At 47.7% G+C, this 26,845-nt stretch overlaps 1 protein-coding gene across 8 annotated transcripts in view; it reads left to right on the forward strand.

Annotated features, from left to right (window-relative positions):
* osp (myosin phosphatase Rho interacting protein outspread) overlaps positions 1-26,845 on the forward strand; it is a 227,667-nt gene that overhangs the window by 181,626 nt on the left and 19,196 nt on the right. For 6 of the 8 annotated variants that reach the window (XM_031984785.2, XM_031984786.2, XM_031984787.2 and 3 more), the window contains exons 4-6: positions 14,001-14,189; positions 22,936-23,008; positions 23,821-24,369. In XM_031984785.2, coding sequence (XP_031840645.1) covers positions 14,001-14,189; positions 22,936-23,008; positions 23,821-24,369 — 811 coding nt within the window. Of the gene's footprint in view, positions 1-14,000; positions 14,190-21,956; positions 22,055-22,935; positions 23,009-23,820; positions 24,370-26,845 lie in introns of those variants that run through there. The other 2 variants (XM_076371819.1, XM_076371818.1) reach the window with 2 other exon arrangements.

The raw sequence follows: 26,845 nt of genomic DNA on the forward strand, positions 1-26,845 counted from the left end.
CGTGAAATCCCGGAGAAAAATGGTGGACCAAGGACACCGATCGTGGACCGACCTCTTCTTCTACACGAAGATCTTCCGAGCGATCTCGACATTTTCCTTTGTCGAGGCTCGATAATGCCCCCGGTGTTATGTAACTGGCTTCTAGCCGAGCCGTTTTTCTCCTCGCGGAGCGGGGATATCGATGTTGTTGATGTTTCTTGCAGGTGTGACTTCGAAGCAGGAATGCGCAGTGTTTTTCCCGAGCGTCACGTTCGGAGATGAATGAAGATGAAAGTTGCTTGGAATGGACGCTGCGGTTCGTCTCGCGGAGAGGATTGTTGATTGTTACGTGAATCGGATGTGAATGATTATGGTATTGGACAAAAACGAACGCTTAGCATTGGGCTAGTTTGGCTCGTGCATCGGAACAGGTTGTCTAAACGTGTTTTGAATTTTTTTTAAATCCTGCTGGATCGAGATTAAAATTGAATTGATTAAGAAGGTGTTCGGCGCATAGTGTCCCATAAAACTGGGTCAAAATTCATTCGAACACTTTATCGCTTGTTTAAATCATAATTCACCGATCAACATCGTGAACATACTGCTCTAATTATAGGCTTGTAATTATTCTAACAAGCAACTCTTTAAAAAAATTTAACTTAACACTTCATGTAAACCTAACCAAGAAAATATCTAGTTCAACTAGGTGTTCGCGTCGTCGTTGACGCCTCTGCTATAGGATCAACACCCGAAGCTCGAATCAACGGTAGCCATCGTAAAGCTTTGTCCACAGTCGTCGTTCGTAGGTTGCAAGTAGGATAGTACCCACTGTTGCCTCTGGAGTAAAGAAAGTTGCCCGGGCGGAGCGGGTTTGCCGGGCGTGTGCGCGAGGCGTGAGCGTGGCTGCGATTCTGCGGTGTCGTTTTCGCACGGTCGACCAGTTCCATCTGGAAAAGCAACGGGGGTCTTTGCCGGGCGTATCGTCGTCGACGCTGAACGATCTGGTAACTTTTCATCGGTGAGAACAGGTCCCACCGGTGTGTCGGGGGAAGCTCGGTCGCGCCGCGCCACACCACGCCGCGAAAAACGATCGATAAAACTGGAATCCATCGCTGAGTCGCGGAGCAAACGATCAGCCACCGACGCGACGCAACTGGGGCTGGAACCTTTAACCTCTCACCCTATGATTTCCTTCGTAATCGCAGTCGTTAGAGCTACCTTATCGTTACATAGCTAATAACTCGCTGAAAACGGAGTTTTATGCTCGTTCTATGTCTGCGTTTGTTTCGTCACTGCCAGACAGTTAGGTGGACTTTGTAATTCCCCATAGAAAATCGGAAAACACGTTTTATAAGTTACCATCATTGTTCCGTTCGCACATACGCATAAGTTTTAACAATTTTTTAAAGAATCTTTAGAATTTCAATCATTGTGAAACGAACGATTCGGAATTTAAACGCTCGCTCGTTCCAGTATGGAAATAGATCGACAACAGAGAAATGATAATTTATATAGTTGAATGCAAAAAAATTGAAGAACATCTGCGTCCATTCGATTTTATTTGAAATGTTTACTACGGGTTCGACACGATACCGCGAGGCGAGGGATTGGCATGGGTAATAGCTCTGGACGCGACGCGACGTAATCCAACGTTTCCCTATGGATCGGAGCGACAAATGACCAGGCAATTTTTCAACGATCCCGCAGAGCTAAATTAGAGACAGGCGAAACCGAGGAGCATTCGATTCCACCGTATCGCCTCGAGTTTACGCGCGATCGGATTCTGATCGATCCGATTTATTGCCGGGCTTGATTAACGCCAGATCCAATCTATTGGCCGGCCAGGCCTTCCGAGATAAGTTTAATCTACTCCGGCGGACGCGTACGATCCAACTTATAATTGGATTAAGTTATGCCGGCCTTAAGTTACGGCCGATCGGGTTAATACTCGGCGAGAAGAAAATTTATTCCGCGGGGCTTCCGCGTGGCAATTTCGTCTAAATTGTGCGTGGCTCCGTGAGTCGCGCTCCGGTCCTAAGCTCCGGCCGACGAGATCATCTAAATTACGGCTGGATCGTATAAATTATACGAGCCTCTAATGCCAGAGTAATCCCCGCGTCGAACGGTGGATCTCGGCCGGCGTTGGCTCGCCGCGCGTAGATTGTGTTCGGTGGAATTCGAATCGATCGATTCTGATTCGTTTTATATCCCGGAATCGAGCATTCTGTTACCGGATTCATTAGAACGTTGTCCGTCGCTGTGTCTTCTGTTTCGCTCTTTCGAGCGGTGGGTATTAATTCTTTGCGACGTCGACTGTACCGTTTCCATGATCGCCGCTTCGGAAGAATTGTTAACTTCATTGTTCAGTCGATTAGCGGTATTCGAAGACTCGAAAGTTCTACAGTTCAAACATTGGAACCTTCAAAACTTTCAAAATTTAGAAAATTTAGAAAATTTAGAAAATCGACGAAGATAAATAATAGTAACTAAATAATAGTAAGAATAGAAACTACATGCTAATCTCTTACTGTCCAAGTGATTAAGTCATTTGCCCGCGACTCAGTCTTCCAAATATCAACGCTTCATCTCGCCGAAATGCTGACATCGTCCGCAAAGTGTTAAATATCTGAATGTTGCATGAAACAAAAGATTCCACTCTTCTCGCTGCAAGAACATTTGTCCTTCGAACATTTTCGAATTGCTCAATCTATGCAGTAGCTTCGAGCAAAAATCGTTTCCAACTGTGCAACCGCAATTTTGCCAGAATCGAGTGTGCACCACCCAAAGGTCAGACTTGATCATGCGACACACGAACCGCCCTGCTCAATATTCTAATCGAACGGCGCATTTAATATTCGTTTAATGATTATTACGACACGGCGAGACTACACGATCCATCGATTTCTCCGAAGTGACTCTGTCGGTCGGAGGAGATAGAGGGCTAGAAGCTGATTAGAATACCATGGATTTCCTCGCGGCGCGAGCGACTCCTCCCCTGCAACGTGACGGAATGCACGCGCTCAACCTGGTGCCTTTTGCGCCTCGACGCGGGATGAGTTCACGCGGCGAGCCGCACGCACTTTCCACGGAATCCCGATCGTCCTCGCGCTAACGAAACGAGTTCGCCGTTGCCAGCGTCGTAGCCGAGCGGCAATTTCCGATCGGTCGTTTCCTCATAGCCGAGTCACACAGCCTATCGCTATAGATAATCGAAGTAATCGCGTGAGAATCAATTTTCTACAATAAATACTGCACGCGCGACGAGTCTCGAGGCGCCGCGGGGGTGATTCGCGAAAGGTTACCTCGTAAAGGTTAACTTTTCCATCGCAGAAAATTCTTGGGAATATTCTCGTTACTCCCACTCGCAACGACAAATCATCGCACCTCGATTTTCTCGAGGTTTAACGTATCCACTGGCAACGCTACCGATCGATCTCATCAGCATTCACAGGGACACCCGATGTCGATGTCAACGGGACCGATCAGTCCTGTGTTTTTCTCGTTGAATCAATTTACCACGCTAAGACCCAGCAATTAGTATTCAACTAAAAAGTGTTTGACACCAGCCATCTATCCTAGTATCATCGCGGAAGCATTGCAGACGGTTAAAGCATTCTGCGAGCGTGTACAATCGTGATCGTCAGCCAATTAGCGACCTCCCAAGGATCTCTCCTCAACAAAGCCAGGCAGGAATGTCACGGTTAATAAATCTCCGCGTTTAGAGAGCTAGCCGCGGGTGGGAATCGCGGCCGGGAGCGGTTCGATTCTCGCGCAATTGAATTAATGGGCCGATGTCCTTATTAATTGACTTCGGCCCGGTTACAAATTGCGGTTGGGTATCGCGGTGTTCGTCGGTGGCTGGCCGCTTTCATTCGCTGGTGCCCTCCTCTCGTCGGCCGAACGAAGGAAAGAGATCGTTCGGTGGATCGGACGAGGACGCGGACCGATCTTGGTCGAAAGGCGACGAGGAAAGAGGGTGTCGATCGGTCCCGATGTTCCCGTAATGGGATTCGATCCTTAATCCTCCGAAACTCGCCCCGGAGGGATCGCTCTCTACACCTTTTTCTCCCGTTCCTCCTTTTCTTTCTTTGTTCCGTCGATCAGCCCCCGCCCGACGGTCGATTAATCGTGGCCGACGATTCTATCAGGGCCGCTGTTAATGTAACGCTAAGAAGATTTATCGATGACGTAAATAATATGCGGACAGTCGTTCGAAGTGACGCGAGCCGTTTCGCTTATCTCTGCGGCACCGGGCGAAGATTAATGCGCGTGCCGAGCGGCGCGTGTACCGCAGTTAATAAACATTCGAGAGCAATAATAGCGGCACGGCCGTTGCGCTGGTAACGCGTGTCCCGGGAAAGAATCCTGATGAGGCGAGCGTCGAAATGTCGGCGCGAGCTGGTTAGTCGGTTGCCCGCATTGCTGCGATCGGCTCTCCCTCTTTCTTCCTCTTTGCGCGACGCGTCGGTAGCGTTTTACACGGCGTAGGGTATTCATCCACTTTTTTCTCTTGGCAAGAACCTCGATTAGGTTCACGTAAATTACCGGTACCACGTGCTGTATGTGATTCGCGGCGACAGCGCGTATACTGAAGTTAACCTCGATGACTGTCACGGGAATTTTAAACGTTCCGGATAATATTACCTGTTCTTTCATAGACGACGCAAATCTTGTTAGAATTATTCATTATTTAGTAGCATTCTCACGTTACACCGTTATCTAGTTACCGACGTTATTGAATACTTTTATTCAATGTTCTTATTATAATTGTTTTTAAACGATATGAAAATTCCACTCATCGATGACCGTATGTGCCAACGCGTTGATAAACACTCGTGAATGCTAACGCCGGTGCAACGGCGACACGTATCCCGGGAAAAAATGCCGACGACGCGAGCGTCAAGATGGCGGCTCGAGCTACTTAGCCGCCATCATCGATTTTCCGTCTCTCTCCACGCGCGTCGACGAGACAGAAGCGTTTTACACGATGTAAGATACTTTTTTTTCTCTCGGACGGGGACCACGGATCTCGATCAGGTTTTCGTTCGCGTAAATTCCCGAGGACGTATCTGATTCGCGATACGAGAGAGATCCGGCGACGCCGGCATGCGAGCGGGCGCGCACGCTTGAATGTCCGGCGGGGGGCGACGGAGGAGACGATAAGCGTCGCTAATTTCCGTAAATTCGCCGGCGACTCGAGCGGGGCGTTACGTTTTAATTGCCGCAATTAATTAGACCCGGATCGGAGGAGCCGGAGTCCGCGCCAGCGGTCCTTTACTTCGTAGCCGTGCGCACGCTTCGAGCCTTGAGACCGCTCGCCCCAGACAGCCTTGGGTCGGCGGGAGGTGAGACCGCCGAAGACAAAGTCGAAAAGTTTCCTCTTGGCACGCATATATGCGTGCACTCGCGGATATTATAGGAGAGCACCGGGAGAAAGAGGGGGAGGGAAAGAGGGAGACTTCGGTTCACCGCCGTAACACGACGAAAGATCGAAGACGAGGATTGCATGAAGGACGCCGGACGCGGTTTTCCAGGGCGGCGAGGGGGGAGAGGACAGGGAAGATGCGGTGGGAGATGAAGAGACCGCCACGGGGCGCGACAACTCGTGTTTTACATAAGCTGCACGGATCTTATCTCTTGCTCTCTGTACACTCCGGACACCGCAACCGGGTCACGAAGGAGCCGGGTACCAGATCTCGTTGGATTCCCGGCGACCTGGACCAGTCCGCTGATGTTGCTCTCCTTTTTTTCTGTTTATTCTGGGTTTCTTGTCGTCGATACACACCGTCCTTTTTGCCCGTTAGGTTCGACGTTTCCCGTGTGAATCGCTGTCTTGGAATTTTGCTTTCGATGTTGCAGCGACCGCTTATTATACGGCGTTGTTTGAATTATTGGCGTTAGACTTCTTTTCGTAAGGGTTTCGACGAATGTTTTGTAGTTACAAGTTTTGATGTATCCTATGGGGTATTCGCTTCGTAAAGGTATCGGCCAGAGTACCTGAGTTCTGAATTGCCCAAGGAACTTCAGTCTTTTGGTACTCGAACTGTTAATCCTTTTAGAAGATAGAAGCTCTAGGAATCAGCTCCCTTAAGTATCTAACGCTTTCGCGTAACTGTAAGAGTAATTCTTAGGATCCTCTCCTGTTATTATCAACCTTACCTCCTTCTCCAGGCACATCTTCCACTGGAATCCCAGCGACACGTGAGTTTCTCGCGCTGCAATCTTCCCCTTACCAGGCAAACCCTATTAATCCGCCGTTTTCCACAAAACCGTCGTCATTTAACGATTACGAGTGTCCTATCATCTCCCCGCGAGTCCTCTTCCGTCAGTTAAATTTCCAATCTTCTTAAACACGGTATCGAGTTAAAGGGGAGCCGATTTTTTCTAATTATAAACGACTAGGGGACGCGCGCGGGCGCGCTTGTAGTCCCCGCCGAGGCGGGGAAAGGGGGGCTTGACAAACGTCAGTTTATAAATTCCGCTCGTTACGGGGTCCCGTGGCCTGTAATCACGGCCGGGCGAGTTAATGACATTCCGAAGCGGTTGTCCGAGATAAATCAAAACCGCGTATCCTCGCGCTGGCCGCGAGGACATCTCTTCGGAATGGACCGTTCCCGCTAATAAATACGTCCGTTGCGCGGGGAGAAAAACGTGGATCAGGGCGGTCTCGTATACATAACGGCCGGACACACACCGGCCATGATGTATCGCCGCGTTGGACACGTCGCTGGGCCCGTATGTGCCCGGCATAATCCGCGGACTATGTGGATCGCGAGGAAAAGAGAAGGATAAGAGGGGGCGAAAGATGCTCGAAGAGTAAACGGAAAGAGAGTGCTTCGGAGAGGGAGGCGCGGTGAACATAGAAGAGGATACGGGGGAAGCTGGAGCAGAGAGAAAACGGAAATGAGAGGTGGAAAGGAGGCAGAAGCAAGGAGAGAACTTAGAAAGAGAGAATATGAAAGAGAAGCAGAGAGAAAATAGGAACAGTATGGCAGGAAGGGCAGGCAGAGAAAATGGAAATTGAGAGCGTGGGGAAGGGAAAGGCAGAGAGACAAAGAGAAGCATGGAGAAATAATAGAAAGAGTACGAAAGAAGAGGAAAGAGAGGGAAAATTGGATGATAGAGGGATGAAAAGAGAAATATAGAGCAGTCGACGTGAGAAAGAAACAAAGAAAGGAAATGAGGAATAAAGAAAGACAGAGGGAAACAGCGGACTTAACAGGGGCGCGTGCCGCTCTCCTCTCCCAAAGTGTTCGATATATCTTCGATTTTATTCTAGATCGCATTCACCCCGCCCACCGATCCTTTTCTGGCAATAATCGTTCGTCTGGTCTCGTTCGTTCGGCCGGTACTCTTGCCGGAAGCCGGCCGGAAGTCGTATAACCGCGAGATACACGGCACACCCGCCCCGGGACTAATTTAAACGGGCGTAAATCGCGGTTTTAATTAACCTCCTGTGTCCTTGCGCCTTTTTCCCCCGGCGCGGAAGGATTAAACGCTGCTCGCTTCACGGATCCGCGGTCGAAAGCCAGTTCTGCCGATCGGTGACCGCTGGCTACCGGTGATCTGGGACGCCGCTCGAACCGGATCGAACCTTCTCCTCGTTGTAAGCTTCTCGCAGGACACGAACCACGCGGATATTCAGTTATCGTGCATGTCGAATGCGGGTATTGCTTTTTTGATAAGTGCACAGCACTCTGCAGTCCCCATCGAATCTTCTCATCCAGTTTTCCTTTCGTTTCAGTTGTAGGACACTTAGAGGATCGTTCAGATCAAGTTCCTCTTCGTTTCACTCTGCTTCGCGGGTTTGTTCAAATTACTTCCCCGAAATGATCGTTTGGGGATAATAAGATTCCAAGAGTGTTTAAGAAGAAAGCTTAGAATCACCTGAAATTGCATCATCCTAAACACTCCTTCATCCAGATCAAAAACTCTCACTTACAGACCTACCAAGTAGAAACCGATCAATGCTCGTAGATCCCCTGATCCACGGTGTTACACAATCACGTTTGTCCTACTATACTCTATCTACTCTCTGTCTACGCAGCTACGTTCCCCTCCCACGCGGCGGCGTCTAAACAAAATAACAAATCGCAGTCCCCCGGACAAACAAAGCGAGCCGCGCTCCAAGTGTCCCGGTGCCGGGAGCCGTTGGACGTTTCACGGATCGGCGTGTACGCGGACATCAAGTGCGGTTAATTGCACGTTCTCCGTTCAAGCATGGCCGGGAACGCGGGTAATAGAAAGTAAGACACGGCCAGGCCCCGTCGCAACGGTCCGCGCGAGGAATTTTCGTCGGGACCGGGGCATTTCTAAATCGTGGATTTTATTGGACGCCGATCGCGGCGGTAGACCGCGCGAAACGCGATCCCCGATGATTTCGTGCACGTTGCCGAGGGGGGAAACAAGCTAACGGTATGCCGCTTTTGTCGTGGCCGTTATTAAGCGGCCGATGGAATTTAACGTCGCTGTTTCTGGGTTATAAATACGGGTTAGCCGAGTGGCTCGATTAGCTGCCCACCGCTTTGCAATCCGATGCTTGTTCCTACGGATCTCCGCCGGTTGTTCCGTCGACTATCGTGTTCTGGCGATTGTTACATTGATAGCTCGCGGACTGCTCTCGGCCGCCTGCGATGCACGATTAAACAAGAGCGTTCGCGCGTAGGCAGTTCTCGCGCGTTTCCGCGATAAAGAGCGTAACGAGGAGAAATCGATTTTCTTCCGAGTAAAACGGACGCGGTAATGTGTCCGAGCCTCGGAGCGCGGGTTTCTATGAATCGAAATATTATCTTGTTACCGCGGAGAGGAAGTGTGAACGATAACGGAACGATAAACACCGGGAACTACCCTTAATCATCCGAAATGAGTTGCAACTAGAAATCAATTTGCGGAGGACAGTTAAATGCGTCGTTAAGAGCGGCATTCATTCGTGAAAACGATGAAGAAGCCGGGGCAAAACGAGATTGCTCCGCCGTTATTAGTTTACCCAAACAAGCGGCAAAAAGCCCTTTAACGACAGCAGTTACGTACGTCCCAGGCGGAGGATCCGCGATCCTCTTTCTATCACAAGGGAACATTACGGTTTGAAATGACAAATTGGAAAGTGACGCGAACCATTATTCCGGACTCCGCGGGCTCTAGTTACGTTCCCAAGGAAGATTACACGATTTGCCACCGTCCGACGGAAAATTACGATTTCAAACGAAGGATTAGCGAGTCACGCGCGCACGGGAAGCGAGAAAGAACCTCCTGGAAACGGCAAAAAGCCCGGGAAACAAGCGAAACGCGGCAATCTGGTATTCCGCGGAATGGCGGGCAAGAAACGTTCGCTGAGTATTAATAAAGCCGGGCGGAGGATACTCTTCGGATCTACAGAATCTCGTAACTGCCTCTGTCTAATGCCGTCGGGGACGAGGGAGAAAGGAAGATAGAGAGACAGAGACAGAGAGAGAGAACATAGTCAGAGAAGCTCGCAAGAGTTGCAGGAGTCGCGTGTCCGCGCATAATTCACGGCCGGCGGCCATTTTTCTCGCGTTCGGCCGGCGACGTAATTCTCGAAACGCGAGAGGGGTTCATTTGCGCGTGCATCATTCCGCGGGCGCGACCATATTTCTCCTCTCGCGTGCACGCAAAAATTTACATTTTACAAACGTCTTTGCCCCTCTCTTTCTCTCGCTCGTTTTCTTTTATTTCTACTTCTCCCTCCCTCTCTTTCTTTCGTTCTTTTCCCACCCAGGTTTCCGTTGCGTCCCGTCGTTTAATGTTCGAACGAGGCGAAGAAGCGGAGGCGCGCGATTTAACGGGGATTTTTTCTCCTGGATCTTTTGCTCTGCGGCGACGGCCGCGTTAACCGCGACTCGTCTTGTTTCACGCGCAGCGCTTGATTAAGCGGTATAAGCGGCCGGCTGACGAACCTTTACCGTTACCGGGCTCTTTTATTGCCAGGGACAGGCTAATGAACCGCCTGCAAACTAAAAATCTACGTTTCGCCAATTTTTCTTCCGATGCGACGCAATGGCGGGTCGCGGTTCAACCCTTAGAACTTCTGCGACGGCTTCGGTCCAATTAGAGGCTTCGCGCATCGTTTTTAACTACGGACGAGAATATTTTACGTTCGTCCAAACTGTTTTTACGAAAAATTGATTCGTTTGAAGTGTGAAATGTTAGGAAAGGAGGAAGTTAGGAAATCGTCTCTCGCTATTCGAATGATTGAACTCTTCATTTGTGACTTTGAATTTTAGATATCGAATCTCGAAGTCGCCGTTCGATTGGAGGAGTGTTTAAAATTGTAATGTTTCAGTATTTTCGGTCATACGCGAAAGATATCTGGTAGTATATGAAGCGCAGCTTCAATTCACGTCTAATTTAGCGAACTGAAAGAGAATTGAATTTTAGTTAATATCAATTAACTTTGATGCGCCTGTAACAGTGTATAGTCGCATAAACTTCTACGATCTCGTTACGAAGACCGTTCGCTTATTAATGGCTAGTGAACTCATTAGTGTGAAAGCTATATATCTAATTAATGGTGGGGTTACTAGCGAAGTTTATCACCCCCTCTTAAAAGTACCTCCTCACCCACTCGACTCTTGCATCATTCGAATGACGGAAGTCGCTCGTCCGATAGCGTCCGCTATATCTCTTACAACCGTGTTGCGTGAGACACTGTGCGTAATTACATTTCATAAGGGTCTTATCTGCTGAATCATGTGTTCCCACAATCTGTCTAACGAAACCGATCACTCGAGCCGGGATCTTTAAACAAACTCAAATTTTTGAAAGCATAATGAGAACAGTAAAATTTCGATAGAGAATAGTTCTCTCTAACAAGTATCATAAAAAGAGCTCAAGTTTTAGATTTCAGATTCAAAACTTTCCGATTTCGAAGTTCAAATTTCAAACTTCAATCTTCCATTGTTTCGAAATTTCAAGTTTCCCATATATTCCTACAAATCCAGTCTACTTACCGTCTATAACGAATCTACGGACAATCGATAACGCGACAACTGAAGAACATACGTTCGCAAGCGACGCAACTTCGATGATCCGATTACCGTCGTTATCTGACATCTATCCCACTCGTAGCACAAAGAAGTTTCAATTGGATTACGATCACTATGTAAAAGAAATAAGAGCTTCCGTATCCGAAGTAGAAAGCGGTCGAGTGGAAATATTCCTGGAAACGAGGTACGATTCGATGTCGTGCGGAAAGGTATCAGCCGCGGGCGACGGGGACGAGCGGTGAAACGAAATTGAAGTTCCGATCGGAGGAAAACGATCGATCGCGTTGAAAACGGTGCTCGTGACAAAGTATCTGTAACCAGGATCGGCAATTAACCTTTCGATCGCGAGCGACGTGACGAGGAGGCGGAACGGAACGGTCGGCTGTCAGTCGCGGAACACGCGGAAAAAATCGAGGGGAGATGGCTCCGTTAATGCAGGATCGCTGGACGAGTGCAAAAAGAAGAGCGCCGTGATTTTTCGGGACGATACAACCTTGGCCCGGAAAGATCGTTCGCCGAGAGGAGTCCGGAATCTTTCAGGCAACTGCTTAATTTCCCGTTCATCGTCGGTTGTCCGTGTTCCGATTGATATCTCGTGAAGACCGCTTTGAGAGGCGCAAGAATTGGACATCTGCGTCGGTTCCCCATTCATTTCGGTAATTCCGCGATCGACGTTTCGCACAAAAAACGAGGAAGCTTCGGAATGGATTTTCGTGCTTCGGAAGAGGACGATATTCGTGATCGGCGATGATTACGGTGGACATTCTTCGGATTTTACATTGAAATGTTTATATTCTACGTCCGGCCGGAGAAACGTTGTGGTAGAATTCGAAAAAGAGGTTTTGCTTGTTTCTCGCTGGCAACGGGACGACGTTCGAGGAGACGGCCGCGCAAGGCTTAAAAACCGGCAGACATCTGCTTCATTTCCCATTCGTCTCGGTGCTCTTTCTTTGTATTCATTAACAAGAGAGGAGAAAAAGGATGCGAAGAGGGACCGAGATATTCGAGACTGCGGGACGATTTAAAGAAAAAAAGAAAGGAAATAAAGAGTTGCACGCTTTGGTCCGTTCAAAGCGGAGGGACAACGTGAAGATCGTTCCCTTTGGCAGACTCGAAAACGCCGGGGATCCGTATCGTTCCCCCATTCACCCCGATGCGCTCTCTCCAAATTAATTAATGGCGGAGAGCGAATGCGTAAGAGTCGCGAACGGCAACGGTCGAAAGGCTCGAGTGCTAGGGGAAACAAGAGCTGAATGACCCTCGAGATTTTCGGGTCCGCTTGGGAACGTCGGGAAAGAAGGGTGGTTTAACCCTTGGTCCGCTTCAAGACTGGGTTAATCTAGATCCAAAGTCTGAGTAGCTTTGTTTGCATTTCTATATCGCAATGTTTCTCTTTTTTCTCGTTCATGAGGAATAAAAACACAAACAAAACTGATATTAAAAATATTTCTTGAATTCTCATCCCCAATGGGTTTATATGCGACAACTCACTACCGATGCAGTTCTACTTACAAAGGTTTATAACTTCAAAATCGAAGTAACTGCGATCATATAATATTGTTCCGATTTCTTTCGCTTCAGGGCAGCGCAGTTTGAACAGGTATTCGATTGCCAAGCATTCTCATTATTAGACTTCTGATAGATAAAGCCTCAAGGGTATCATAGCTAAGATTCGAAAGAGTGCAGAAAGTATTTAGTCATTCGCCTGTCTCGCGTAGCGAACGGATAAACGCGCGACTCGCGTGAACGACGACCCGCGGATTCGAAGCGTGCGTGCGGGGCGGCAAAAAGCGAAAAGGGGATCGCCTATCCTTGACACCGATCGCGACCTCCTCTCGCCTAACAGTGTCTCCAGGCGGTGGTTTCCGGTTCGCGGGCCGTCCCCTCGCGACCGGAGCCGGCTCGATTTCGTTTTACGAGGCGAGAACTATTCGTCGACATAGTAATAAGGCGTTATTCCCGTGGAAGCACCGCTTTTACGAGTGGCCGGGCTCGTAACGACCCGCGCTCGGCCCTCTCGCGCGCCCCGCGACTCGCTCGCGCGCGCGCGAGCGGTTTCCGGCCGCGGTCGCCGCCGCAACGCTGACCGTTTACGCCCCGAAATCGGCGACAAAGTAACACCGGAAGATTTTATTCCCTCTCGGCGGGGCCGAGCGCCGCTGCGGTTTTTACTGTCGCGCGCGAGCGAGCGAGCGGTTACGAGGCACTAAATTATCCCGGCCGCGCTCTCCGGGAGCAATAAAACCGCGCGACGCCTGAGCAAATAAACGCGCGGAATTGCGGGGAAGCTGGCCACGGGCCTGGCCCGGCGCGACGGCCTCGTGAAAGCGATCGAAAATGGCCGATAAAAGGACCGTTTCGTTTCCTAGTCGCGGACCCCGATCGAGTGTCCGTTCCTCTTTCCTTCATTTAGGGAGCTACGAGTGGACGTGGGAAGTTTGAGTTTCGATACGTTGGAGGAAAACGGAGCGAATGTGGGAGGGATCGAAGTGGTTTCGTATGGAGCGGTTCGAGCGGAATAAGTAGTGTTCTCGCGAGGGTTGTTTGAGGGAGGGTGTGGTTTGTAATTGTTTTGATTTCCTGTTGCAACGGATCCGTAATTGTGCAGTGGTTTTAGGTAATATTGTTAGGTGACAAAAATGGATCTCAATGTTACTTGGAATGTCGAATATTAATAACCTTTTGGAATTCTATAAGATCTGAACAATCTCCGTTGCACTGTACAATAATTAGTATTCATACAGTACACGTCTATCAACGAGATATAATGAGATCTATAAAAAAATGATACCCAATTTTGTTGGAACGTAACTGCACCGCTTTGAGCTTCCGGAGGCCGAGCAGGAAGATTCCTTGAAGCTGCCATAATAGTCCCGCCTCGATCGGCATTCAATTATCATGTTATTAAGCGAGATTGTCGTTCATCGGGTGATTACCCGGTTAAATTGCTGACTGCCCGTGGAGGATTATTGATTCAGGCGGCGTGATTAACCGGCGATATTCGGCTTTTTGTTGCAGCCGGAGACGGTGCCGCAAGCGAGGATCGACATGACTCGCGTGCTGGAGGTCGCCGCCGCCGAGGACATCACTGGACATCCTTACAGCCTCGCGGTGACCTCGCCCGAGGGCGTCACCTTCGTGAAGGGCACGTGCCGCGAGGAGACGAGATGGTGGGCAGACGTGTTGCAGGTCTACTCGCGGAACAAGGTAAGCTTTCCCATGGAAAAATTGGGAAATTCAATAGAACGGACCGTGCGAATTAAATGAATCCCATTTTTATGGCACTTTACGGCGAGAGTTGCTGTGTATTTAACGTTATTACGCGGAAAGTGTCAAGAGAGGTGGAAATTGCTTAAAGAAGAGAAACATCGAGTTGGACTGAATTAAATTGTCGTTTCACAGAAAAATGTTATTATGGAGAACAATCCGAATAGAAATAAAAATTGTTCGAGCAAAGAAAGAAAATGGAAAAATTGGAACATTTTATGCAAATTAAGTAAACTCCATTTGTATGTTGCTCGTCGTTGAGAGTTACAATAGGCGTAACGTTATTATGGAAAACAATCCGAATAGAGATGAAAATTGTTTAAACGAAGAGAAGGAAAATAGAAGTAGGAACTCGTCCTCGACGTCCCGCGAACGCCGGAGCGTGTATCCTCGGCGCGATAATTAATCTGAATGATAAATGGTGAATAGGAAGTGAACGCTCGGGATTCGATTGCCAGCGGAATTGATCTACGAATGGTAGCGCGGCGTTGATCGTAAATCGTAGAGTAATTTAATGGATCGACCTAGGGATCTTGCGAGTGGAACTTCGAAAATATTATCGAATTAAATAGTAATTATATACTAAACATTAATTAATAGAATTTGATACTGTTCTCGGAGACTGTTGTCTTTAATTTGGGGAAACTGCTATCGAACGAAATCGAATTCCATTCGCTTCATATGCGAATGCTTCTTTAAATGCTTCTTAACCTTTTAGCTACGACGCGGACTGCGCGAAACTATATGACGTCTCTTATTATGTCATTAGAAACATTCTTACGAAATGTAGTTTTCACGAAACAAATGTGAAATGAAACAAATGACAGGTGCTGTCAAGCGATATGTTAACCCTTTGCACTCGAGAGGCGACTTACTTACCATTTGATTTCATAGAGTAAAACTATAAAATTTGATATTTAAAATTATACCGCGTATAATGCATCAATTTGAGAAATATTGAAATAAAATACCTTTGTTCCTCAATGTACGCGTGATTTCTCTTCGAGTTAGTTTCAAACTATCGTCTTTATCTCTAGTGAAAAATTTCCGAGTGCAAAGGGTTAACACGTTGCCAAGATGAGCTTCCAAATTACTTGAAGACAATTATAATTTACCCGGCAATCGACGTCGAATGAAAATGTTCAATAGCGTAAATCACTGGATAACAGTATAACCCAATAATCGCGATACCAAAACAGAGTAATCGTTCCTTTTCATCTTTGCCACAAAAGAACAAGCGATGCATAAAACTCTGAAGTCATTCGCGGCAGTCAACGTGTCAAACACATTGATAGACAGAACGATCCAATTCAGTAGCATACCGTTTACATTATAGCCACTACAGTGGCGTACCGTTCGCAAGAATAACATACGCGGAAGCCACTGTAGTAGCGTACAGTAGCTAGAAGATTAAACAAACGTGTCATTGTATCTAAATTCGTATTTGAAAGAAAAACAACGTGTCACCCGAAGGCAACGGGGCAACAAAATTGGAAATGTTTCGATCCGCGCCGTTGCTGCTATTTTCAATTCCCTCGTCGGCGAGTCGAACAACTTTCCCGGCTGTTTTTCGCGAACGGGAGGCCGCGCGCACGGTCCCGGCCTTATTAAACCCATTTCCGCCGGCGAGACAAGTCGGCCGCGACTGGTATAACTGCACGCGTAACAAGCATGACGCAGAAGGATGTAGTAATGATTATGCGAGCACCGTAATCAACGAATGACAGCGGCGGACCCGTCAGGGGTTTACCTGTTTTTCAGGGCTGGGCATGAAAGGTGTAATTCGTCGGTCGGGCTCGCTCGCGATTCGACGGGAAACGGCGCTGAGCCGCGCGAATTTCAACCGAACGAACGCGCATCCCGCGCCGGGAAAACGGAGTCCCTCGGGCGACGTCCCTTTTCGCGCGAACCGAGCGTCGCTGTTTCTGCTTCCTCGTTTCCCGGGTGTAGTAAAACGCCGAGGTGCTCGTTAACGACGTTATAAGGTCAGAAGATTCTCTGTTCGATGGGCAACAATGAATATCATTGACTTGGTAATTCGTTCGTTAGTGGCTCGGTGTTTCAATCGGCGAGCGTTTAGAGAAGCACGCCACGTAATTTCTATTTTTGAACTTTTCTTACTGGATACTGGATAATAGTTACAGTTGTATGGGACACCGCGGAGTGGAATAATCGCGGGTAGACAGGAGTGTTTCCGTGAATGTTCGACGTTTGAAAATATGACTGAGGTTCGACGTTAAACGGAAATTTTCTTTTAAAGAATTTCTCTGCCCGTTTCTTCGACGCTGGATAATGAGATAACGACAGTGTTAACGGGCAAGATTCAGCGGGTTATTAACTTCAGCTGCCGCATTATTGCGATGATAAGAAACTTAGGCACTTTCGTTCCTTTTTCCGTCGACAGTGTCTTCTATAAACATCCTGTTCCCAGTTAATAATACAACGATGAGTAGCTATTATAGTAAAAGGAAAAAGCTTTGAATTTCAAAGGACTTCTGCCACGGTAAAAAGAACCGCTCGTTCCAGCGGCACAAATAACTCCGAATTAATGAACTCAAAGGAAAAACCGTGGAAAAACGGGGGGGGAGAGGTTCGAGAACCGGTAAGTCGGGTGCATAATGTATACTTCCGAGTAAACATCGTCGAATGTTAAGCCCCCTACACACATTGGGGCACGTTGCGACGCACGCATCGACCATTAGGTTTCGTGGCGCACGTTTCAATGTCCGTAGATCGATATTGATCGGTATAGATCGATGCGACTTATATACGATCCAGGAATCGCGAGCACAGACTCAACACCTTACCTTGTAACTCTTCATTTTCAGCAATGATCACAGTAACTATTAACGAAGCTAGCATTGAAATTGGAAACTAACAATTAGAAGAGTAAACATTTAGAAATTTGCCAATATAACCCAATAGGTAGACAGTAACACAATCGATGCTGTTGCACGACGAGAAAGTGGAAGTAAAGCGACAGTGTAACACGTTTACCGATTGTTCATCAATAGAACTACCGAGTAAAATTGATTTTCTACAATTCCTATATAAAAACTCTAAGAGTGCATCAATCGAGATTTTAATCGATTTACAATTCAGTTTGCGTATTGCTAAATCAGTTTCTTCGATAATTTCTCAGAGAAACATCCGTTATCTTTTTAACAATCGAAGAAATCAGGAATAGGTCGTTTCGACGCGTCTAGTAGTTTTACTGTTAATTTTCTTTGCGTAAAGTGTAGAGTGGTAGATCATCCGAAAAAACATCCACGTGAAAGACATCCGATCGCGGTGGCCTATTCCGTGTACAATAGATGTCACCGGATCGTTGCTTCCCTAACAGATGCACGCTCGAAAATGTGTAGGGGGCTTTAAGCGAAAAGCGGCTCCTAGAGTGTCCTGGCCGGTGGTTAATTCCCGCGAGCGTTCGCCGGGGGAAACGGGCTCGGCAAAAGTGCGATAATGCTCGATCATTAGCGCGGGCTGTCGCGGCGTCACGCTCGTTACCGCGCGAAATAATGGCGGGGCCGGGAACGGTGCGCGGATAAAGGGAACGGCGCGTCGCCGTCGACTTTGAGCGGGATCGCGGGCTGGATCCTCCGCGCGATCGCCTCCTCAAAGGGCTCCCCTTTCCTCGGCGAGCTCGTTTCTTTATTCGCCGCGGAATAGAGCGCCGATTATCGCGACAATGAACCGGGCTCCGAAGAAGTCGTCCGTGGTTCGTTAATCCCCCGGGGACGATTCAATTCGATTTCCAACCGGGCGATTCACCGTGATCTGACAGGCATTCAGAACGAGGATTAACTTATCGGGGCGCGTTTGTATTTCAATTAATTTTAATTGACCGCGCTACCTCGCTCGTTCGCGCGCTGACGTTTCGATTCGGCGAGGTTCGTTGCCTGGGTTTGTTTGAATGAGATTTTGAACATTTGAACATTTGGGCACTTGGACATTTAAATATCTCACTGTTTCGTCATTCAAATATTTAAAACTAATATCTTAAAAAACTCTCTCCCTTAGCCATTACCGACTTCACAATTGTCTCTTGTCTTCCATTTAACAACCCTCTTTCCGATTTCCGAAAAATCTTCTGTTCAACACTTTCATCATCCCACGCACCGCTTTTAAAGCGTCTAATGGACAAGTCAGCCGCGCCACGTTCCACGCGGATTAACGTCGAAATAATAAAAGACTGGATTTTATCCCTCGTACGATCAGCTTGGGCACGCTCCTGGGATAGCTGCGCGAGGTGTTCGCGTTATTCACGATCGCGCGTGTAGCCCTGTCGTCGGTGGACTGTCACCCGCGAGCGTTACTCGAACGCCCGACAACAACAGGACCCCGGGTTGCGTAAGAAATTGATTGATCGGTGAATAGAAAACGCTTCTTCGGTGTCTGGCATACTAAATCCGTTCGAGGTCGACGGCCTCGTTCCCTCGGAACGTTCTCCGCTGAAATATATATTAACCTTTTCAATCCGAACCGCTTGTAATAAAAATCGATCGCTAATGGCCGGGATTCACGACCCACGTTTGCGTTTCGATTCGCAAAAAAACGGTGTCGATCGATCCGGGACAGCATAGATGTTTCGCCTCAGGTGTCCCGGTTGTTGTTCGACTCTTAATCGACAGCAACATTTAATGCACTTAGAAGTGGCGCCGTAAGTCTGTGCACATTCACGCCTCTATGCAGTTCATATTAAAACGGCACACAAAGCTAGTTAACAAAGCTCCCTCAATCAACCGATCATCTCGGCATTCTTCGATCGAACAACATGAAAATAAACTCGCTAATCTCCGCTAACTACAATTTCACTAATTTCCGCGAATCCTACGAAAAAACCTCGCCGCACTCAATTTTCATACACTCAAAATAAAAAAACATACTAACAAGTAGACTACCAAATTCATCGCAATATCCTCAAATCCAAATTATCCCAAAGTCAGAATCCACTTGAAAGACGATCGAAACAACGTTGAAAAAATACTCGAACGATTAGGTGACAGAGACAGGAGCAGCAGTGTTAGTAGCGAAATGGTAAATCCATGTTTATTTTCCATTCGCGGAACTATGCGGACACTGTCACCATCGAAGAAGTGTGAATAGTATCGTACCTATGTCCGTGGAAGGCAGGAAGGTGAAAATAAAGCGTAAAGTTGCGATCCGAAGAGGATCGAGCCGGGGAATGAAGTTAGGGGCCGGGACGAAGATAGAGAGGCTGTTCGAGGACCTGGAATGCGTTTCCCTCGACGTGGCCGCGAATCATTTCGCAATTAACGAGGCTCGTTTAAATGGGATCGGACAGGTGTTCGCGGCGCGGGGAAGAAGAAGCCGCGCTCGCGTCTATTCGGGCCCGCGACCGGACTCCGCGCCGTCCCGTATCGCGTTCCGCCGCTTTTACGGCCGGTCCCGGCGACAGGGGAAGAAAAATAAAACGGGAGCCCCGTTTCCTGTGCGTTCACCGATCGCGTACGCTCCCGTGTTGGCGTGCGTGTATACCTACGGCACGCGGTCTCGCCTTGGCCTCGTAACGTAATCGTACCTTTACACCGGCGGGTCCACCGACGCGACGACGAGCTGTTCTCCGTTTGCTCGATCGATCGTTCATTCTTTGGAAACCCCCAGCGACGTCCTAGCCGGCTGTTACTTTAGTTGATCGATGGATGCTCGAGGAGATACTCGAGAATCGATTTCTGCGGTTAACGTCGCTTGTGGATTCGCGAGGACGAACATTGTAGATTTTTGAAGAGTAATGGGATAGGAGTATTAGGAAGTTTATGTTGGCGTTTATCGATGCTATTCATTTGTGTTCCATCGTGCGCCATTGCGGAGGATTCCTTTAAATCGACTTGGCAGATGGAATGTTTGATTTGTAAGGTTCTTGAGCTAGGTCGATAAATTAGTATTGTATAACCGTTAGATTAGTATGTGATGGTGTAATAAAGAGATTCAGTGATTCGAGGCATTCGAAAGAATACAATCAATGGAAATGAAGCCAGGGTGGCGTCATCGGCCGTGACGGTGTGAACAAAATGGCAGATGCTGAAGATTTCTTTGGTAGAGAAATATCGTTTCAGTTTCTATTTCTGTAACGTCCACTGTGTCTAAAGCCATTTATAAACGAGTAAATTTATACAAGATTCTCCGAAGAAAACCAAGCTCGCCGCGTTTCGACCGCTAATTTATGGAAGCCAGAACGGCTCGGCAATTTGTTCCCCGTAGCGAACAGCGAAGTGAACTCTTACGATGGTCTCTATCTTATCGCGCTTTCCCCGGTCGCATCTGCTGAACGCACGGGCCGCATAAAGAATCTAGCCGCGAGATAGCGGGGGATATCTTCGGGCGGCGCATTAACTTTTCCTCTTTCTCTCGAACTTCCCGCGACCACCTCGTGTTCCTGCGCGAACCGACCGGATACTCGGTGAAACTCAAAACCGCGCGTCCCTCGATCTCGTACCGGCTTCCGTTTGATAAATTCATAGCCGGACCGTGCATTTTCATGCAAATTCTCATTTTCACAGATCATTTCATTCAAACTGGAACAAAGAAAAAGTGTCGTCCGCTATTATAAAAGGTCCATACCAACAGGGATTGTATGGCATATCTAAATACACATCGATACTTAGATCCACTTGGGCTAATCGCGACACCTGTTGCCGTTACTAATGATAATTTGCTCCGGTTCGTGGCCATCGGGCGCAAAGAGAATTTCTCTTCCCGGAGCAAATAACGCATCCTCTTCAATTATCAAGAGAAAAGCATTTGAGAATAAAAGAAATCTAACGGGAATGCAACATCAACAAGTAAAATGTGTTCCTTCTTCCAATTAAACATCGTGGAGAATAAAATGAAACCACTGCTGCATCAAAGAACAGGAACAAACCGAAACCTTTACCATACTGAGGAATGAAATAAAATAAAAATAAAACTATCACAGATTTCTCTTAATAGCTTTTTCCAATTTCGAAACTCGGGGTACGGAATGAAGGCATAATGATCTGATAAATCGATCGTTATTACAGATCGGTCCGTCGAATCACCTTTTCCAGACGCGGCCCTCGCGGACCGCCTTGTAACGCGTCGCGGTCGATTGAAACGTTCCTTCTTGCCCGCGTTTGTACTCTGAACGCGCGAGGCCGCAATGCTCGCGCGGCCACTTATGAATTATGCACGCCGGGAAGAGGCACCTTCGCGGAATATTATCAGTGTTACTCTTATCTGGCCGTTATTACCGGCCGCCTACCGCGACCGAGCCGCGCGCTGCCCTCGTACGCTTTCGCCCACGCAGAAATTCTACGGCATTCCGGGTGCGGAGCCGCGCGACTTCGACGCGGCTCGCGGGAAGATAATGATTGCGATTTTTAGTCGATCGAGCCAACGGACGCGTCGGTACACCGGCGAATCGATCATTGTCGATCGATCGTGTTCGCTGATTCCGCTCGTTTGTTAACACTAGAACTACCGAGCGTTTGATACGACTAATATGTAATCTTTAATAAAATTATAACAATACATTTTTTCGGTTTCTTTGTATATATACTTTGTATACAAGTGAAACTGTTGATCTTTAAAATCATTTTGGATGTTTGTTACTTTTAAGAGATCAATTATTGCGAAGTAAGGAAACTAAGTCGCCATTTTGACGGGCGTGGTAGTTACAGTCGGACTTGACGTATATTACAATGCACACTGTTTTACTTCCTCTCTTGCTTCGAGCCTATTTCTATCGGAAAAGTTGTATACTACCACTATTTCTTGGAGATAATGGCATTATTGATGTTGCATCGAATGCCTGTACTTCGTCGGTAGGTAAATGAATGGTTAGCGTCTGTGATGTCGTGGCAAAGATAAGTGGGAACAGTTATTAATCGTTTAAGTTACCACGTTGGTAAAGATTTTCATTCGACGTCGATCGTTTTACATATTAGAATTGTTTTTGAGCAATTCAAGCAATTAACTTGTCTGTCTAGTATTTATTTTTCAAGCCATCGCGTCGATCGAGTGTAATAATGTATAGTTGGCACTAATTATACCAGGTCGCGCGAGTATCTCGGCGATGTAACTTTTTTTACAGAGAAACTATTAGCCATGTTCCAAATAGAGTTTCTTCCACTCGACACCACTCGGAAGATTTCTGTGCAATTACGTATGCAAATTATGAATTACGATTAAAGTAGTTTACTATGTTTGACCGTGTTTTAAGCAGTTTTTTGTATGTAGCCTCAAGTGTCGGAGATATTCGCGTGAGCTCGTTTAAGTGGACTGTCTTGTAGACACGTTATCGCTGGAAAGTGTCATGTCGCTTTTCTAACGGAGAATAATCTATGTTAATCTTAGCACGAGTGAGAATTTCAAAGAACAACCATGTGAAAACTCCTTTATTTTCCATTCGCGAGTACATTGTTCGTTCTATTTTAATTCCAATATTAAATTAATTTTAAATTGCGCACAAAGTCTCGTCGCATTTCTCAGTGAAGTTCAAAGAAAATTTCATTGAACTGTATGCGTTGCATATTTAATTCGGTATTTATCTACTGTCTTTTAACCGACGTACTTGTGATCTTTATTTCTGCATTATAATATAAACGTCGCATTGAAGATTAAAACGACGAGACTTTTTTGGCCGAGCTGATGTAACTGTTTCCAGAAATTCACGCTGCAATTTGAACGTTTCGAACTGTTCCAGGGCCGGCACAAGCGGAACGCCACGTTCCCCGGCGGACAGACGACCATTCTTCAGGTCACGCCGACGATCAGAAGTAAGTAATTCGTTGGGCCGTTAAAGCCCGCTGTCCCTGTCGTTTACGCGGGCAATAATTCTCGAATGTACAACGAACGGCCGCGCTTTCAATGGATTCGTGACGCAATCCCCCCATCGAGCGACACTTATATCAATGAGACACGGCATAAATAACGCGTCGACGGTGTTGTCGGGGCGAAACGAATTCATAGCTTTCCGCGAAAGTAAAGCGAAGAAATAATTACCGATTCGATGGAACGTTGAACGGAAACAATGAAATAGTTCCACGATCGATTCTTTTAAATCCGAGTCCAGGCACGATTTATGGGATCGGAGCTTGTTAATTAGTCTCACGGTTTTGCTCGGAAGCAGACAACAATCGGCATTTAATCAAAACAATGAAGAGAAGATAGTGACCCATAAACTGGACCAATCAAAATTTAATTGATCCCCCAATGAGGTATCCTTGATCCAATTGAATTATCTAGAACGTCGACATGTTCGTTCAATGAATCGTTGAACCAAAGTCTCGTGCGACCTCGATTAATCGAGGCGCTATCTTCCACGATATAGAATCTCGATCATCCGCAAACCCAACAGTACTTAGATTCCATCGAAGCCTGTCCCAAAACAATCAAATATTACATTCTTCCGAATTTCTTCTCTTGTCCCCATGTATCCACAGATAAGTCTCCACTGGTTACTCTCCAATTAAATCGAATAACAAAGAACCTAGCATGAATACCATAATTTCCTCTTCACCTTATCTCTCGTAGATCCTGAATCTTCCTATTCGTCACGATCTAACCCAAAAAATCGCTGGATTTCCAGGTAACACGCCAAATCCTCCACGTCCGCGTTTCAACAGCTGCCGCTCAGAACCGCGCAGCAACACGTGGATCCCGGAATCCAGCGTCCCGGCGGACCTCTGCTCGTCCGTGTTCTCGTCCTCGACATCGTTAGTGACCAGCAGTGTCGCGACCACCTCCAGCAACACCGTGTTAAGCAACGGGAACTCGGAAACGGGCAACGATCATCGGAACAACTCGGTGTCGCCTTTGAGGACCAGCGCTCCTTTGGAGAACGGAAGCTCCAGCTACCTGTCGGCGGTTCCGTCGACGTCCTCGATGAACGGGACAGTGTCCAGCACGGTCTACTCCACCGCGTCGAGCAGCGTGCCGTCGACGACCAGCTCGTCGCTGACGGAGAAGCCGCCGATCGTGCCCAACGAGGGCAGGTCCAGCTACAAGGATCAGCCGGCCAGCAGCGCGTCGCCGCCGACCAGGGATAAGCTGAGAGCCGAAGACAAGGCCAGACGCAGGATGAATCAGCACGGGGAACGGGCAAGCACCGGACCGGCCTGTTCCAACGAGAAACTAGGTCGGTACACGAATATAACGTGGAAATCGCCCCGAGGTGTCCTCGCGAGCTCGTGTCGCGGGAACGCGCCGGTTCTCGTTCGCGTTCTTCGACCGGATTGCTTCCGGTTTCCACTCGCGCGCCTTTTCAGTTTATGCAGCACGATAACTAGATCACGGATTTTTTCTCGGGTTCTTGTATGTTGATGTTCAGAAGCGTCGATCTCGGGGTTTCTTGGGGGACGCCATGCATTGTTCGCTGGGATCGGGTTTGCTGAATGATCAGTTGCTAATTTAAGAGCTGTAATGCAAATGTATAGAAATATAGTAGTTATATACTAATTTCAGTCGTTGGTTTGGAATCGATAAGAAGATATTGATAGAGAAATTGGGAACATTGGAGTTTCAAAGGGAAATTTCAACGGAGCTTTAAGGATTCTATTAGGTAGCAACCGAGACGAATGGCTAATGTTTTTATTTATTCTATTTATACTTTAGATTACTGTCCGATTATTCTAATTGTCCGAGTTTTTATAACTTCCATGGATTTCAATGAATCATCTCGTGTACTCGATTCCGGGCAATCGCGAGATACACTCGTGGAATCTATGATTCAATTGGAGGCTCTCGAATGAGAGTAATGATTCCACGCGCCGACGTGATAGAAGTGGAAGCAGTTCGATCGGTTCCGTGTTAAGATAGACGCGCTAGGAGAAATTCGCGCCAGAACGAGATCTGGTATAACACGATTCAGTTTTACGGCAACAATGGCATCTCATTGAATTGGAGAGGGAAACTGGGTCGGCCGCGGCGGCGACGATGATTTGCGCGGCGCAGTTAAATTGTACCTGACCCATTTCCCCCCTGACAATTGACGGTATAAACAGAACAGTTAGTGTGCCGACGCCATGGGGAGCGAGCCGTGTGAAAATTCAAACCGCGAGCCCCGTTCCGGCGGGCGCTCGGTTCTCGCATGCTCAAACTCCTCGCTGGAAACGAAAGAACAGCGTTAAAACCTTTACTACTCCATATTTTCCAAATTTCCATCATAAACATGTAAACCTTATATTTCCACCGTCCCACTCAACAATTATTACAACACATACACCTTGAATCTCCTAATCACAAAGAAAAAACATATTAAAGACGCTAAATTCTTGGAAACAAAACCTCCAAATCGCTCATTAAAAAAGTAACACAATTACGTTGCAATGTATCCAACCAGAAAAATTCAAATACAAGAAAACCACAGAAATCCAACGTTCATACATTCAAACTCAAACAATCAGCCTAGATATCAAAAAAGAAAAACCCCCGCAAGCTTCGTTCGCGAAGCGTCAAGAATCTTCCACGAATGTGTTCCATAAATTCAAGCGTCCATCCGGAAAGTTCCCGAAGAATCCGAATCATCCGAGCACGGTAAATCAACAGCCGATTCGCGGAAACGGGAACAAGGATGGATAATGAAATCGGCGAGCGAGCGAGCGAGCGTTCGTCGATCCCTCGGCCGGCGAGTCCTAGCGTCCAGCCTCCGCGGAGTGTCTCTGTCATTACCACCGGGAGGATCGTTGCGGCTGAAATTAATCAGCCGCCTCTCCCGGCTCGCAGTCGCGTCCACCGGTTTCCCTGCCCCCCTCGCGCCGCCGATAAGGGATTCCAATTAAATTTCAAAGGGTTTCCTGCGTGGCGTTCCCACCACTCGTTGTATATATCCGAGCGCGCGCTGGCGTACGTGCTTTCCAATCGGCGATAAGTCAGCTTGTCGTTTCCAGTGAGCTACGAGCCTTTAATCGCGATATGATTCCGCCTTCGCGGGTTCCCTCGCGGAATGCTTTCTCGTTTCCAACGGCAGCGAGCGGGCCGTGCTCCTCGGACGGCCGTAGGAACTCTTTTACACCTTTCCCCCGGTTCGGTTATTTATTCCCGCGGCGAGCGGATCGAACGTGTCCAATGTAATAGTTACATCGGGCACGGGATACGCGGCGCGATTAATCCGGCAATAATTAATGGGCGAATTTAATGGCGCCGGGATCTCGATCGGGAGCCGCGCGTTCCGATGCGTGACAAATTTTCGTGATTGTGTTACCGAGTAAGCCACTCCGGGCCGCGGCGCATTAATACTTTCGCCCGCGGCGCGCCCGTTAATCAAGACCAGCTGAATCGGCCGGCGTGTTTGCTATCGTTTAGAGGAAACTTTATTTCCTTGTTTGCCCGGCTTATCGATTCTATGCTTTACTGTATCGCGCTGTGCGCGTGTTCTATTTGGCCGCTATATTTTGTCAGGCGGGATCTATTTCATTTGTACGAACTGCGTTCTGTTGCATGTGCAGCGTGTTTTGCTTTGCCCGTTGAAGCTATATTCTATTTGGCTTATGGAAACTATATTCGTCTATGGAAACCATGCCCCACTCTCGATCAACTAACACACTCCCGAAACTTTACGAATTAACGTGATTCACTTAACAAACGACAAACCCCAGAGACTAATAATTCCATTC

This window comes from Nomia melanderi, chromosome 11 (assembly GCF_051020985.1).
Source record: "Nomia melanderi isolate GNS246 chromosome 11, iyNomMela1, whole genome shotgun sequence".
Lineage (NCBI taxonomy): Eukaryota > Metazoa > Arthropoda > Insecta > Hymenoptera > Halictidae > Nomia > Nomia melanderi.